Raw genomic sequence first — 14,486 nt, 5'->3', positions numbered from 1 at the left:
GTCCTGAAAATACGTCACGGAACAAGGGTGATCGCAATGTAGCGAGGTAGTTAATAATAACATAAAATACATACACATGTTACCTTCAATTGATACACTTTACAAGAGTAATCAGACATTTTCTGAGGTTCTCTGAGATTTTCAGTGTCGCCAAAGCCATTCGCTGACGTCACATCATTACAAAATTACAGGGCCGGGATTGAAATTAGAAGTAGCAATTCCGTACTTCTTACCTTCAATTACATTAAGACATTTTCATTTGCTTTTATATAAAAAGTCTATTGAGTATTCAATGTATTCACATTTTACTCTTGGAAATTTAGTAATATTCAGCTGCATCGTTAAATGGAAATTTTCCAATGATAACCTCCGTTAGGTTTTCCATCAAATTTTTATTATCTTTTATTGCAAAAGGAATCTAGGGTATTATAGATTGATGTATACATTAAATATTCTAATAATTACCTTGTCAATTTTAAAGAATAAAATAATTATTTATCTTTATCGGCGCTTTAATTGTTGTTCATTTTTGTGACGTCAGCGAATGGCTTTGGCGACAGCTGAAAATCTCAGAAAATGTCTGATTACTCTTGTAAAGTGTATCAGATTTGAACGCTGTCGAGTGTGGTAGGTGTATTTTAGTGTTATTTCTTAACTACGCTCGCTAAATTGCGATCACCCTGTGTTCCGTGCGTATTTTCAGGGGACCCTGGGTTTTTGACGTTTCATTCCTGGTGTTTATTTTATAAATATAGGGGGTATTTTTTGTAAAGATAGACTTCTGTGGTCTTATTGATAGAATTTCAGACTCATGTGGTTTCTCATAGATTTTATGTTGTAAATTATCCATCTTACTTGTAGCTTATTTACTTTTGTTAACATACACTTGTTATATAGTCGGTTAAAAAAGCTCTTCAGAGCTTATGTTATTTGTAAATGTCTTGCCGACTCAAAATATATATCTTATGTTATGTATCTTATCCAAAATATTACCTATCCGAAAACATTACGCAGAAGGCAAGCTGTGTTTACCTCGTTTAACTTCTCCTGAAGATGTTCAATCTCTTCGTCAATAATCTCTCTGTTAGTCTTTTTAGAGCCATACAACTGCTTTCGAAAAACCTTGCCTTTATGGCCTTTAAATTGGTCTTTTTTCTTTGGCTTGAAATTCATCCTCGTGTAGTAAGAGTTACATGCCTTTATTCTCGAACGAAACGAATGATCCATGAAACCTTGTGGTCTTCATTTTACGGAGAGAAACTGAAAGATCCGTTGAAATATTTAACGGTCAAAACATTTTTAAAACGTATCTTTTAATTATGAAAATGACAGTATGAAAACCGTGATGATTTCTTAAGAGAAATGTGTATTTTGAGCTATCATTTTCAAACATATTGTATGTATTTTTATGCGTCATATCAAGAACGTAAATCGTAGAAATTTACGCCTTTGGTTAAATACTCAAACTTACGTGTATATCACCACTAGGTTGCTTTGAACCTGAACTTGCATTTAACTAGACATGCTCCATTACCGTTTAAGTCCTCATTCATCCTAAAGTTCTTTCCGAGCGAACGTGCAGCATAATTGTCTAGTGGTAATGCTGTCTAAATACTAGCATACACATCTGATATGACTGGCGCGTCGGTAGTATCTACTTTTTATTTACTGCATGAAAATAAACAATATGCGCATAATGACTAATTATAACTGCTTCATATATTAGAAATATACATGTTCGTATTGACCTTGAGGTTATCATAAACGGTCAGCTTATGACTATTTTTAATTGAAAGTGCCCAAATATGGTTGTATCTCGTGTTTACCATGTCAACTCTTTTCACATACTGACGCATCGGAAGTACTTATGTCATTGTTGTCGGATGTACTTATGTCATTGTTGCCGGATGTACTTATGTCATTGTTGTCGGAAGTACTTATGTCATTGTTGTCGGAACTACTTATGTCATTGTTGCCGGAACTACTTATGTCATTGTTGTCGGAACTACTTATGTCATTGTTGCCGGATGTACTTATGTCATTGTTGCCGGAAGTACTTATGTCATTGTTGCCGGATGTACTTATGTCATTGTTGCCGGAAGTACTTATGTCATTGTTGCCGGATGTACTTATGTCATTGTTGCCGGAAGTACTTGTTTATTTACTGAGTTTTTGCTCTTACTAAATACGTGCCCATAATAGCATTGAGTGCAGCGGCGCTCCCCAAAGTAAAACCATTCTAGGAAAAGATTCCCGTGTATGGGTGCTTTACACCTGACACGCTAAAGAACCAGGGAAGCTACTTGAATTGAAACGTCTTCAGTATCTTGCACTATCATCCCACTAACTTTAATAACAGTGTTTTGGAGGAGTAGACCATTTGGGTTACCGGCGGCGACTATGAATAAGTTTGCAAACAATAAAACAAGCAGTGTATGAATCGTAAAATCAGATTTAGCCGTGAGGCCAGGGTAACAAAATACTGTCCTGACGCTCAGCAAGCCGGCGCCTTTTCCCCAGTTGAAATGGTAAGACACGTTAAGCGACAATTCATTTTATTCTGACACATAATTTTAGCAATTAATACTCGTATCAATAATACTATATTATTTCCGTAGCGAAAACTAAAAAAGAGAAAAGAAAATTAAACACCATCCAGATCAGCAGTACACATATATCAAATTGATTGCCATTCAATCACTGTTTTATTACATGGTATAAGAAATTAATTTTCAAATACTTTTTAGCCCAGAAAACATGTGTTGAATATGTACCAGTCATATATAGCATATACTATGGGCTAGAGTTTTTTTATAAAAAGTCATGTAATGATTTTGACTATTCGCGTGCAAGTCATTCGGTAAGGATTCTGTTGCATGATACACAAATTAATTTTCACAGTTTTGTTTTCAACTTTTTGATTTACTAGCTCAATAAACATGTGTTGCATATAGACACATTAGGGACTTGCAATTTATATAAGGAGTCATGTAATTGTTAGTAGTGAAATACGCTTTAATATTCCGCTCAGGACTTTTTTTACATTCATCACTGGAATAGCAAGATGAAATGATAGAGTCTCTGCATTATTGTTAGTACAACAGTAGTGGACGTTTTGTGATAGTTGTAGATATACTCCGAAACCAATCTTAATTTTTATTTTCCTCTTATTTTTAACTTGACGGAACCTAAAATAGAAAGGTAATATGCATTCTGTTCCTAAAACACTCTTTCCGCGTGGTACGAACTATATTGAACTTAGTACACTGTAGATATCGATCAAATGGCAGAAAAATAATATTACTGCTCTGTTATTTTTTTTAATATTAGCGGGGCGTCGCGCCTTTCATTTGCAAACCAACCAGCCGCGAAGATCGCTTATTGTTTTAAATCACGCGTAATTTCGTTCGACAAACAATAGAGAAAAGTAACAAAAATCAATTGTTTTATAATGTAATTGCTCCAATATTCCTTGCCTGTGATATCAATATGAAATAAATAATTGTGTAATATTCTATGTTTTCCCGTAAAACTTAACGTATTCAACCTATTGTCGAAACAAACCCAGTCGCTACAGAAGATGGAAGGATACATGTTTTAAAACTTAAGAAGGTATTTAAATTTATGTTACATTGACGTGTTTGAATTTTGAATATAAAATAAAATTGTTTGTTTCGTTGGGTATTAAGTTACGCCTACACAATCTATGCCGTATGGTGACTTTCCTAATGTAGATAATGAAGGAAGACCACAGGTGCCTTATTGGCATTATGTTATACACGAACGGTCACGTGAGTAGAACTACCGAACTTGCCCGCATGAGGGAATTCTAAGTCTAAACAAGGTCTTAAACCCACGTATAGCAGTGAGTGGCAAGCCTCTATCTGAATCTGCAGATGTCGCTACTGAAGTGAAAAATTTCTAAATTCAATATAGTATGTTGTACGGGTAGCTCGTTCTTCATTTTTGTTTGTAAATTACAATCCTATGCTGTGTATTGAAAGAAATGTAATGTGCTTAGCTAGGTTTTTCAGTTTTCATGTTCGCATTTCTATTTCAAATTTACCTTTGTACGTACTTCCTTACGCTTGGGCTAATAATTTTACTTCAGCATCGCGTTCAACATAGATCAGAATACTTTTTAACATATGTACTCTGATTCATAATATTATTTAAAATATACAATTTTCAATATTACAAATGTATAAACATACGTTCAGACAACACGTTATAAGAGCACTGTGAATTTTTGAGACCATGTAAGGTAATTCATTTATCAAATACACTTTTTTACTTGTGATTATGTCTCACATAGCCTGTACGTTAGTTTAAATACTTTGCCTACCTACAGAAATCAAAGTCAAGATCTGAGAGTTTAGAACAGCCATGGAACACCGCGGACTAGGGGATCGAGGCCCCTCTCCGTATGAAATGTCTGAGATGGGAAGGAAAGATCAACGCCGTAAGTTCCAGTGATTTATTGCAATTGTTGTTATTATGTTCACATCAGTGTTGCTATTCTTATACTAAGAAGGAACCCATTGCTACGAAAAATGTTATATTCTCAGAAATATTCCTGTAGTATAATGTATTATCTAAATACAGCGAAAGCCCAAAAGGACATACCACACTGATATTTTAATTTGCTCATATGCGCTAATGACGTTCAACGCCGTTTTTGACAATTTCAGTCGTAACAACGTTCAGCTAACCTAATAACTGTTCGTTGATTCTTGTGCACCACAAGTAACTAATGAATCAACGGTTACAAAATATTATCTTCTGTCAAAGCGTTACGGAAAGCACTGTTTTCGTCCGGAGATCGATCTTGCGAACTTTCGTTTGTGGTCTACATACTGAGCTAACCGAACGAACGCGAATGACATCTCGCAAGTTAATTCTTTCTCTCAACACGATTTCAGATATGGATGCTGCTGTATACACCAAACAGCCGCTGCTAGAATCAGACGTTATTATTGAGGATGACAACGGACAAGGAAGAACCAAGTCGCCAATAAAGTTGAAACCAACCAAGAAAAGTGTCCTTGTGACCAGAAGTAAGCTATATCATATACATGTATTTTATTTAATTTGTATGCGCGTGTATGTTCGCTATTTGAAAGAAATTAAGAAAAAGATGGTTTATAGAACTTAAAACGTATTTATGATTTAATATTTTCAAAGTTAGGCACGGGTTAAATATCTTCGGTGATCAAATAAACTTGCAACAACTTGTTTAAAATTCCATGCCATACAACTGTGTACTAGATCTATGCTCTTTTTGATAGACAAGACGGACATATTGACTAAAAGACCTGCAAGCGCTACACTTAGTCTCCATGGTGACAGTGAAGAGGTCAAGGTTACCAGACGATCTGTCTCCAGACGTAAGTGTTTTGAAATTGTATGCAAATGTACTTTGTAACATCATCTTTGTCTGAAGCTCGTTACTCAAAGCTGATCGAATAAGTGTTTGACACAGGGTAAAATAGGACACCTGCTATTCTTTCCAGCAACCTGTTTACATGTACGTGGATATGTAAAAACAACAACAAAAAAAGAAGAAAAAAAAAAAAAAAACAAAAAAAAAAAAAAACAACACTGTATTTCGTGCCGCCAGCGCGAAAGTGGTGTAACTGAATATAAACTAAACTAAGCTTAAAAAACAAAAACAAAAAATATTAAAAATTAAAACAGACGCACCAATTATGCGCTAAGGCGATAATTAATACGCCTTGTAATTTATGTAATTCAACGAACTTAATGAATGCCAGTTTTTAGTCTTCATCCAAATGGGGGTGTTGGGCGGAGGGGGCGGGGTGTAAAACGATATAAGCTATACAGTAGTAAATAAATTTGCTATATGTTCTATATAAAATTAACAATCTTCTGAGAGCTGTAACACATAGCCAGGCCCATTTTAAAAAAGAATTACTAGCCTTATGTTCTTAAATGACCTAAAAACTACCAAAAAATACCAAGAAAAGTAGGTGTCACGTATCTTCTAAGAGATTTTGTTTTGTCTAACAGCTCACTTCCAAACTGACAGCTGAAATGTGGGTATGAACACATGAGTAATAAGGTTTGTTTACATTTCTAAAAATGCAAAAAATCGCCTTGAAAATGCTACCAAAATGGCAAGTATAGGTCCACAATTAAACAAAAACAGGAACTAGCTTACAAAAAACATGGAAATGCCGCTTTAACAGGGAAAAAATTAAGATTTTTTTCTTTCCGCCATTATTTGACTAGCCCGGAAGTGCTGCTTGATTACCTATTTAGTACTATTGAACCTATACGATATATTAATTATAATTATTTCCCAAAATCTTGTTTCAGAGGGCTCTAGGATACAGCAAGGCTCACGGATGCAAATTTTGGAAGAGGAGGAATACACGGAAAAGAACGTTCTAAAAAGTAATATCATTTGAAAACTCAATGTTTATAACTAAAACAATGGTATACGAATTATCTAATCAAAATACATGAAATACTTTAATGTATCAATTAATGTACATTATCTAATTACGCCAGTAGCGGTAGCACAGTGCTTTGAATTTTAGACTAAAACAGTTCTAGCAGTTGTTCAAAGAGTTATTTTATAAAAAATATATGTTAATAATGCATTACTTTCAATGTTGCACTTATAAAGTCAGAGCCACGAATGACGAAAATTTAAAAAAAATAATGGACTGTGGTAAAAAACTTTCTTTTATATTGATAAAATATTTGAACCTATGTCAACTGTCTGAGATAACAGTTTCCGAAAGATAAACATTCCAATATGATCCGTAAACAGAAACCAAACCTTGAAGTTCGAGGTTTCAGGATGTTTATTGCTACCATGGTATGTATGTTTCCAATTTTCAGGTCTAATACAGAACGACAAAGATGTTGAAAAGTTGCGAGAAGTGATAGGTATGCAATTTGATTTATCCATGTACATGTACTGAGGTTTCTGAAGGTCTGCTTGTTTGTTACACCGGAAGTCATATCTGGACGTCATTTATCTAAATAACTTAGTCTGGGACTGAATTATGGGTCAATTATTTCTAATTGATAAAATTAGCATCATTCTTGTCTTTGTAGATCAATTAAGATGACAAAAAGCAGGTCAAATATTTCTAAATAGTGTAGATTCAGAACATTGAGAAATTTACTATATTTAAGACCTATCTTTAACAATAGGGTAGATAGCAGCGTACCTATAGATAAGCTTCATTTTCCGCTTAATGTTACCTTCTCACATTTATTCCATAAATGCAGATTCCCAACAATTACTACAGCGGAACTTGTTTAAAGTAACTTTTCATAGTGAAACCGTCATAAAAAGAAACTAATATTTCAAAATTCCACACTTACAATTATTGCTACCTTTCATATTTGCTTCAGGCTATTCAAGAAAGGTTTTAGATAGTCACAAAGAGAAGAACGAGACGCACGACACCAAACGGAAGACAAGGGCATTCCATGCGGCAATGCAGATAGTTCAGGTTCACAGGACAGTGCTATTAACAGGAAAAATTGGTAGCGGGAAAACTCATACAGCGCTTAGCATAATGCATAGTCTTATAGATACATATCCAAATTTCAATCCTGTAATAGCACGTTCCCCATATGATTTGTATGTTCTTGAAAACAGTTCAAAAGAAGTTGTCGTATTGCTTGATGACTGTTTAGGTTTTCGTGGCTCACAGGGAAGTCATGTTGGCGGATGGAGGTGGATAGAGAAGTTAACAAAGACGTTAATAGAAAGAAAACAGGTATACTTCATCTTAACGGCGGATAACTCTGTGTTTGAACATGCAATGGATGTCGAAAATGGCCCAGGTATCCCGTTTATTAGAGGAATATCACGTATTGATCTGGAATCAGATGCGTTTAGTCTCACAACCAAAGAGCAAGTTAGTCTTCTTTCGATCATATGTAAAAACCAACAAAAAATACAAAACATGAAAGACAGCCTTTTCGATCTATGTTCAAAGTTCGACAACCAAAATGTTGGATTTCCCGTTGTTTGTAGTTTCATTGGACATACAGATACAGAACTTCTGTTCGATGATCCGTTCCGCTACCTTTTAGATATGATAGCTGATACACGAGAGAACAATATCGCTTCGTACATGTTCCTTTTGCTTATATTGCTACTTGAAGATGGTTTTCCTGTTGCTGGTCTGTGTACCACTGATAAAACAATATTCTTGAAATTACTTCAAATCCTTAGCCAGGCTAAATGTTCGTATGCAGATGTTGTAGATTCACTCGAATCTCTTCTTGAGTTAAACCTCATTGTGAAAGATGCAAGTAAAACGTTCTATACATTTACTCATCGTCTCGTGTACATGGCAGTATTGCGTGACATAACCCGTTGTAAATTCGATGAAATTCTAGATCTTCTTCCTGTCAGGGCAGTTAACTTGATAAAATTTAAAGTGCCAAAGTTGGAAGAAACAGAGCAGAAGCGACCGGATACCAGTGACATAAAGGTAACAATAAATCTGTCACAGTCACACTGCAATATCATTGCATCAAAATACAGTGCAGCTCTAGAATCAAAGAAACCGTTGGTTTTTGAAGAGGTTGCGTCATCGCTTCTCTGGACAAACGAACAGTTCGTTGATGTTGTAAAAACTATGATAGGCTTCCAGTTCTTCTTCCAGGAAGACGAGTCAAATATGCCGCTTTCCGTCCATCTAATAAGATGCGGACAATACGATCTTCTGTGTGACGTATACACAGTTGTGACACAATCAGTTGCGGGTATGGCAACTGGCCTACAAAACCAGTTAGCAAAAACTATCACAGAGGCAATACGTGACAGAAACAAGTCTTTATTAACAAGATACTCAAAATTGTATGCTGGAAATGAAAACAGTATTGTCCAAGCGGCTATCGATACCGGCGACACTGAACTATTTAAAATAGTTTTAAATCCGGCAGGTCCATTTCGAAACTTCATGACTGCCATCGTTCCATTAGCATGTGCTTGTGAAAATACAGATATTGTGAAATATCTGCTGACTCAACTAGACCAAGATGTGGCCAGTGCCTTACTCCGTAAGAAAGATACAGAAGGACGCACATTACTACATTTTGCGTCGAAAGGAGGAAGTGTGGAAATATTTGATTTTCTGCTTGACCTAGGTCTTGATCTGAAGGCACAAACGAAACTTGAAATGACAGTCCTTGATATTGCAGCAATTCACGGAAGAATGAATCTTGTGAAACATATAATATCATTAGTTCCAGATATGGTTGAAGTAACTGACAATAACGGTTTCACTGTTGCACACTACGCAGCCAGAGAGGGCCACCTTGACATCCTTAAGTTTGTAGTGACAAACGGAGCAAGCGCCACTCTAAAAGTACAAGGAGGCAATACAATCTTTCATTTGGCAGCGTTCAATGGACACGTATCAGTTTTAGACTACTTGATGGACAGTTACCATGGCATCATAACTTTGCAAAATGATGATTCATTTATGCCTGTCCACCTTGCTGCAAAGTCTGGACAGACGGATACTATTGATTTTTTCCTTCGAAGGGGCACAGATAAAAATGATCGAACAATCGACGGCCGGTCGTTATTGCACATAGCCGCATTTAACGGCAACTATCAGCTTGTACAACATCTTAGTGTCAAGTATCAAGAAATGATCAAGTTTGTTGATAACGACGGGAATACTGCGGCACATGATGCTGCAGCTAGTGGAAATATTCAGACGTTGAAATATCTTATCGAGAATCATATTGAGCCGCATATTTGTAGTAGAGATGGATGTACATTGCTTCATGAAGCTTGTTACTACGGTCGCCCTGAAGTTATGAAATATCTTGCGACTACTTTTCCGAAAATGTTAACGGCCCGCAGCCTTAATGGATACTCTTGCTGCCATGCAGCCGCTCTTGGTGGATGCGTCGAAATTTTAGATTTCCTGATTAGAAGTGGAGCAGATCCAGGGGCTTTATCTGAGGACGGAAGTACAATTCTACATGAGGCAGCATTCAGCGGCAAGCTCGATATGGTAAAATATATAAGTGATCACTGCGCAGACATGCTTGAAATAGGAAACGTTCGTTCCTATTTGGCAATACATTTCGCTGCACAGGAAGGTCACTTAGAAGTGCTCACACATTTACTGTCCGTTAGTGATGGTCAAGTTCTTGAGACGTACGAAAATCAGACTCTCCTTCACATTGCCGCTTACAATGGACGAATGAATATAGTGAAATATATTTGCAGCAAACTGACCGACATTGTATGCAAGAGAGATATAAACGAAGCAAATGCCATACACTACGCTGCCAGAGGTGGTTTTATTGAAATTCTTGACTACCTCCTGTCAAAGGGATTGGATCCAAATGCAACCACCTCGTCAGGAAGTTCTATACTTCATCTTGCTGCATATGACGGAAAACTTGAAACAGTGAAACACATTTGCAATAAGTATCCTCAGCTTCTTCAAAAACTGGACGACACTGGGCACAACGTTGGTCATTATGGAGCAGGAAGTGGGAACGTAGAACTGCTTAAATTTGTTATAGAACAAGGTATCGAACCTATGGCAGCTTCTTCAAATGGCAGTACTTTACTGTTAAAAGCTGCCTTCGGCGGATCACTTGACATTGTCAAATATATTTGTACAACTTATCCAGATTTGCTTGATATGTCAGATGAATTTGGATGTACCGCTCTGCATTACTCCGCATGTGGAGGTCACATTGAAGTGCTGCAATTTCTCTGCACAAGAGGGCTCGATCCGATGACGAAAACAAAAGATGGACACACGCTTCTTCATATTGCCGCTTACCACGGCCAGTTGGAAATGGTAATTTTTCTGTGTCAAGAGTATCCCGATCTTCGAAATGTGACCGATGGTTTGGGACAGACACCAGATAATTTTGCTCAACTTGGAGAACAACATGAAGTGTTGAAATACTTTAAAAAAGATAAACGGAAAAGTGGAATGGCTCAAACAGTAGTGGAAAGACTACCAGCGTGCGGAGAGGGTTGCTGTGAATCTGTTCACTCCGTGTGGGAAAGAATGGTAGGAGCAATATGTTTCTGTAGGCGTAGCAACCAATAAATTCTATAAATGTTATCAATCAAGCTTTTTAATGATATTTGATAGTTGTTTGGGTTTTGTTCTATTTAAAAAACAAAGACAAATATCAAACAGGGAATGCCACTTACCAAAAACGCAGCCTCCCCAAAACGAAACCCACAGCACGCAGACGTGCACACCAGAAACATACACGCACACACACAAAACCGACACATCAGGACAAAACGAACAAACAAAGGAACAAAGTCTCACCTACAGCTTATACCCTTTCCTGACCTATTTGGTAGTGGAGTTTCAATGTGCCATGAGGAAGCACGTGAGCCTGGATGAACGACCGATCGTTTTAAAACCTACTTTTTGTTTTGTGTATGAAATAATTATAAATTCACAATGAATAAACTTGAAACAACTTCAAAAAGGAGCAGACCACGGGAAATCAGCGACCAGCCAAACCACCGCGGAGGTCCTCAAATAAAACACAGAGCTAACAGATATCACAACGTACCGATTTAAGATGAACTACAATAATATAGTTATGTACCTGCGTATTAACTAGTTAAATTTACTGACTGTTTCTTTTACTAGGACCATGGCTTGAATATTATGGTCAACGATAATTGTTAGCTTTATATACATGTGACAATAATTGATTTATTATCTATGCATTTGTGCATCACTGACAAGATGGCGGCACCATGAGAAGTTGAATTAATAATTACGTCTTTCTCGCAGACAATTTCTAAATTTAAGCGTATTTTGTCGTAAAATATATCCCACCCTGTCACATGTTTAATGAACAGAAATCAAATAATTTATTTGGATACATAAATGGTTTTTATTCTACCATGGTGTATATTTTAGACCGTTTGTGTCAACATAAACAAGAATGATCCCATTGTCCATATAATGGCGATGCTAATAGTCTTTGAAACAGTTATTTATTTTTAGTTTTCAGCATTTATGTCGTTGTCGTACATTTAGTCCATTTAATAGTTTTCTTTGACCTTTGACATTTGTGAAATTTACTTTTTAATTCATTTAGTACAAAATTGTGACTAAAGAAGGTCAATTTATATTCTCATTTTACTTTGCTGTCTTATTTCTTAGTTCATGATATTCAATTTTATGTTTTTGACTGAACTATTTTTAACTTATACATGTTAAAGTCTTATCACTTTTTTCAGTGAACTTTGGAAATATTGCGGCTGTACACAACAGCTACGACTTGTAATTTCACAAGGAAATTATAAATATATTTTTCACTAGTGCGAAACCAAACTGGAAAATATCAAATATATTTTTCACTGGTGCGAAACTAAAAATGGATAAAATTTAGTTTTACATCCAATATCAAATACCTTTCACTAGCGGACTCCTGCTGTAATATATTTCCACTCGTGGCTACGTGACTCATGAAAGTGTTGTATCTATTGTATCCAATGTTATGTTATTACTTGTATATAAATAATACAAAGGCACCGGAGTCGCACTGGAAGAATTAAATGTGTACTTGTGATTTATGAGCACAAATACAAATATGGAGAAAACCACAAACTTCTTTAGAATTGGATTAGGATCCTGGACGATTTTTTAAACCGATATTTTTACATACATGTTATCATCGATGTATTACCACCAGGTATTACAGACATATTATCATTGATGTATATATGAAATTGTTTTTACATAAACAAATGCTCTCTATTTATTTTATAACGCTGATTGGAGTATGTGAAGTAAGAATATATTAAATGGTTTTATAAAACACTGCTGATCTTTGTTAACGTGCTGGTCATGTGACGGTTATTTAAAATAAAGTAAGCTTATTCCTTTCTGTTTATTTACCTTTAGAAGATTAAGGTAATTTAAGACTTAATACATACTTGTATATATAAATAAAGTTTATATAAAGTATCTTTAGCTTTTTCTTTCACGTGTTACAAACCATTACTAAAGTATTTATAAGTTCATTGGTAATTTGGACATTTTGTATTGTTTTGTATTCATATTAAGTTAAAGTACTCCGAAAGAAGCGTCAATTTATATAATGATAATTAAATGTTATGATTATCAATCAGTATATGATCCAAAAAGTCTAAGCTTTTGAATGTTATAAGAACCCTTAATGTTTCAAAACATTATCTTTATGTCTGAAAATTTTGTACCTTCCCAGGCAGGTATACACTCGGAATGGCGTCACGAATATGCACGTCTTCACTGTGCAAAATAATGTATGCTGTAATAGTTGCAGCTAAATCGTAACACAAAAAATGTTGAGCACCATACATTGAAACAGATTTGTGGAATAATTTACTTATAATACATGAATATCAACACACATTTTCTACTTTGAAAATAAAAGAAATGCTAAGTTTAAAAAGTCGTGTAATAAATTACAGTGTAATTAGGTCACTCCAGACGAAGTTAATCCGAGACTGTCCTCCGAGTGTCTCCGTTCATAGACAGGCTTAAAATTGAATTGTTTTTTCTTAGGTAGAGTCCGTTTTCTGGTGGGCTCGTTCAATTTCAAAGCATGGCGGAACTTTTTACTTGACGCTTTAACATTATGCACATGTTTCCTAAAATGATTAATTCCAAGTGCATCTGATTCCAGTAAATCACGATAATTTGGTACTGATGTGTCCGAGAGGTTTGCTCTCAGATGAGACTGTGCTACAGCAAAAGTGTCGTTGTTTCTCATTTTCCCATCATTATTTAGATTTAAACGCTTCTTCAGTTTGAAATATTCATTTTCAATCTTTTCATGTTTATCTTTATCCCCATTCTCGCTGCTTGCTTTCGGCCTTCTTGAGACTGAGCCTACATGTCTTAAATCCGACACACTTTTTGAATGTTTTGTTGTGAGAGGCTTAAATGATTTTAAACTGGACACTTCCATGTCGTTTTCATCGTCGGAACAAAGCCAAGAAGGAATATAACTTAAATTAAAGTCTTTGTAAATATATCTATTTGAGCTATCTTGCTTTTCCGAAAAATTACTTTCCCTTGAGTGAGATGGTCGTTTAGAAAATTTATTAATATTTTCCTGTTCAGATTCTTCACTGAGTTTTTGCGTGTCGGGTAGATCTTCGCCCAGCGTTTGATCAGTTAATTCACCTTCCTTAAAATGTCCAACCCTGATTCCATCATTTACACTTTGCAACCAAATAGGCTTCTTAAATTCACCATTGTTAACTTCTTTTGATTTATCAACACTAGTATTGATATTTTCACCTCCAGTATCTAACGAATCATCATATAATCTCTGATGAGTTGTAAATATTATCGGACCAATATTCTTATCTGTGCGCAAACTCGCTCTGTCTAACTTTCCACGTCTATTTACCCGTGGTTTCCTTTTTGTTCTGAACAAATCGCCAGGAAGCATGTTTAGAAAACTCATAAATGTCCCGAGTGATA

The 14,486-nt window shown here is 35.6% G+C and overlaps 2 protein-coding genes across 2 annotated transcripts in view; one reads left to right on the top strand and one right to left on the bottom strand.

The window, feature by feature from the left end:
- LOC123552485 (probable ATP-dependent RNA helicase DDX10) overlaps positions 1–1,211 on the bottom strand; it is a 29,712-nt gene extending 28,501 nt beyond the window's left edge. The window contains exon 1 of the mRNA XM_045342191.2: positions 1,033–1,211. Within this exon, the coding sequence (XP_045198126.2) occupies positions 1,033–1,173 (141 nt within the window). The 5' untranslated portion in view covers positions 1,174–1,211. The remainder of the gene's footprint in view (positions 1–1,032) is intronic.
- Positions 1,212–3,085: 1,874 nt separating this feature from the next.
- Positions 3,086–12,980, top strand: LOC123552484 (uncharacterized). The gene is made up of 7 exons (XM_045342189.2): positions 3,086–3,612; positions 4,352–4,462; positions 4,923–5,057; positions 5,289–5,387; positions 6,340–6,417; positions 6,871–6,918; positions 7,393–12,980. The coding sequence occupies exons 2-7, from the start codon at positions 4,387–4,389 to the stop codon at positions 11,085–11,087; spliced, it is 4,131 nt and encodes a 1,376-aa protein (XP_045198124.2). The 5' UTR covers positions 3,086–3,612; positions 4,352–4,386; the 3' UTR covers positions 11,088–12,980.
- The last annotated feature ends 1,506 nt before the right edge of the window (positions 12,981–14,486 follow it).

The sequence above is a fragment of the Mercenaria mercenaria genome, chromosome 4 (genome assembly GCF_021730395.1).
Source record: "Mercenaria mercenaria strain notata chromosome 4, MADL_Memer_1, whole genome shotgun sequence".
NCBI lineage: Eukaryota > Metazoa > Mollusca > Bivalvia > Venerida > Veneridae > Mercenaria > Mercenaria mercenaria.
This window is presented reverse-complemented; position numbering and strand designations above follow the sequence as displayed.

Bases quoted from the DNA above. Each gene is read 5' to 3' on its own strand.
- LOC123552484 (XM_045342189.2), top strand. From the start codon at position 4,387: ATGGAACACCGCGGACTAGGGGATCGAGGCCCCTCTCCGTATGAAATG. The intron at 5,058-5,288 runs GTAAGCTATATC...TCTTTTTGATAG, and splicing joins AAGTGTCCTTGTGACCAGAA to ACAAGACGGACATATTGACT. The intron at 6,418-6,870 runs GTAATATCATTT...TCCAATTTTCAG, and splicing joins GGAAAAGAACGTTCTAAAAA to GTCTAATACAGAACGACAAA.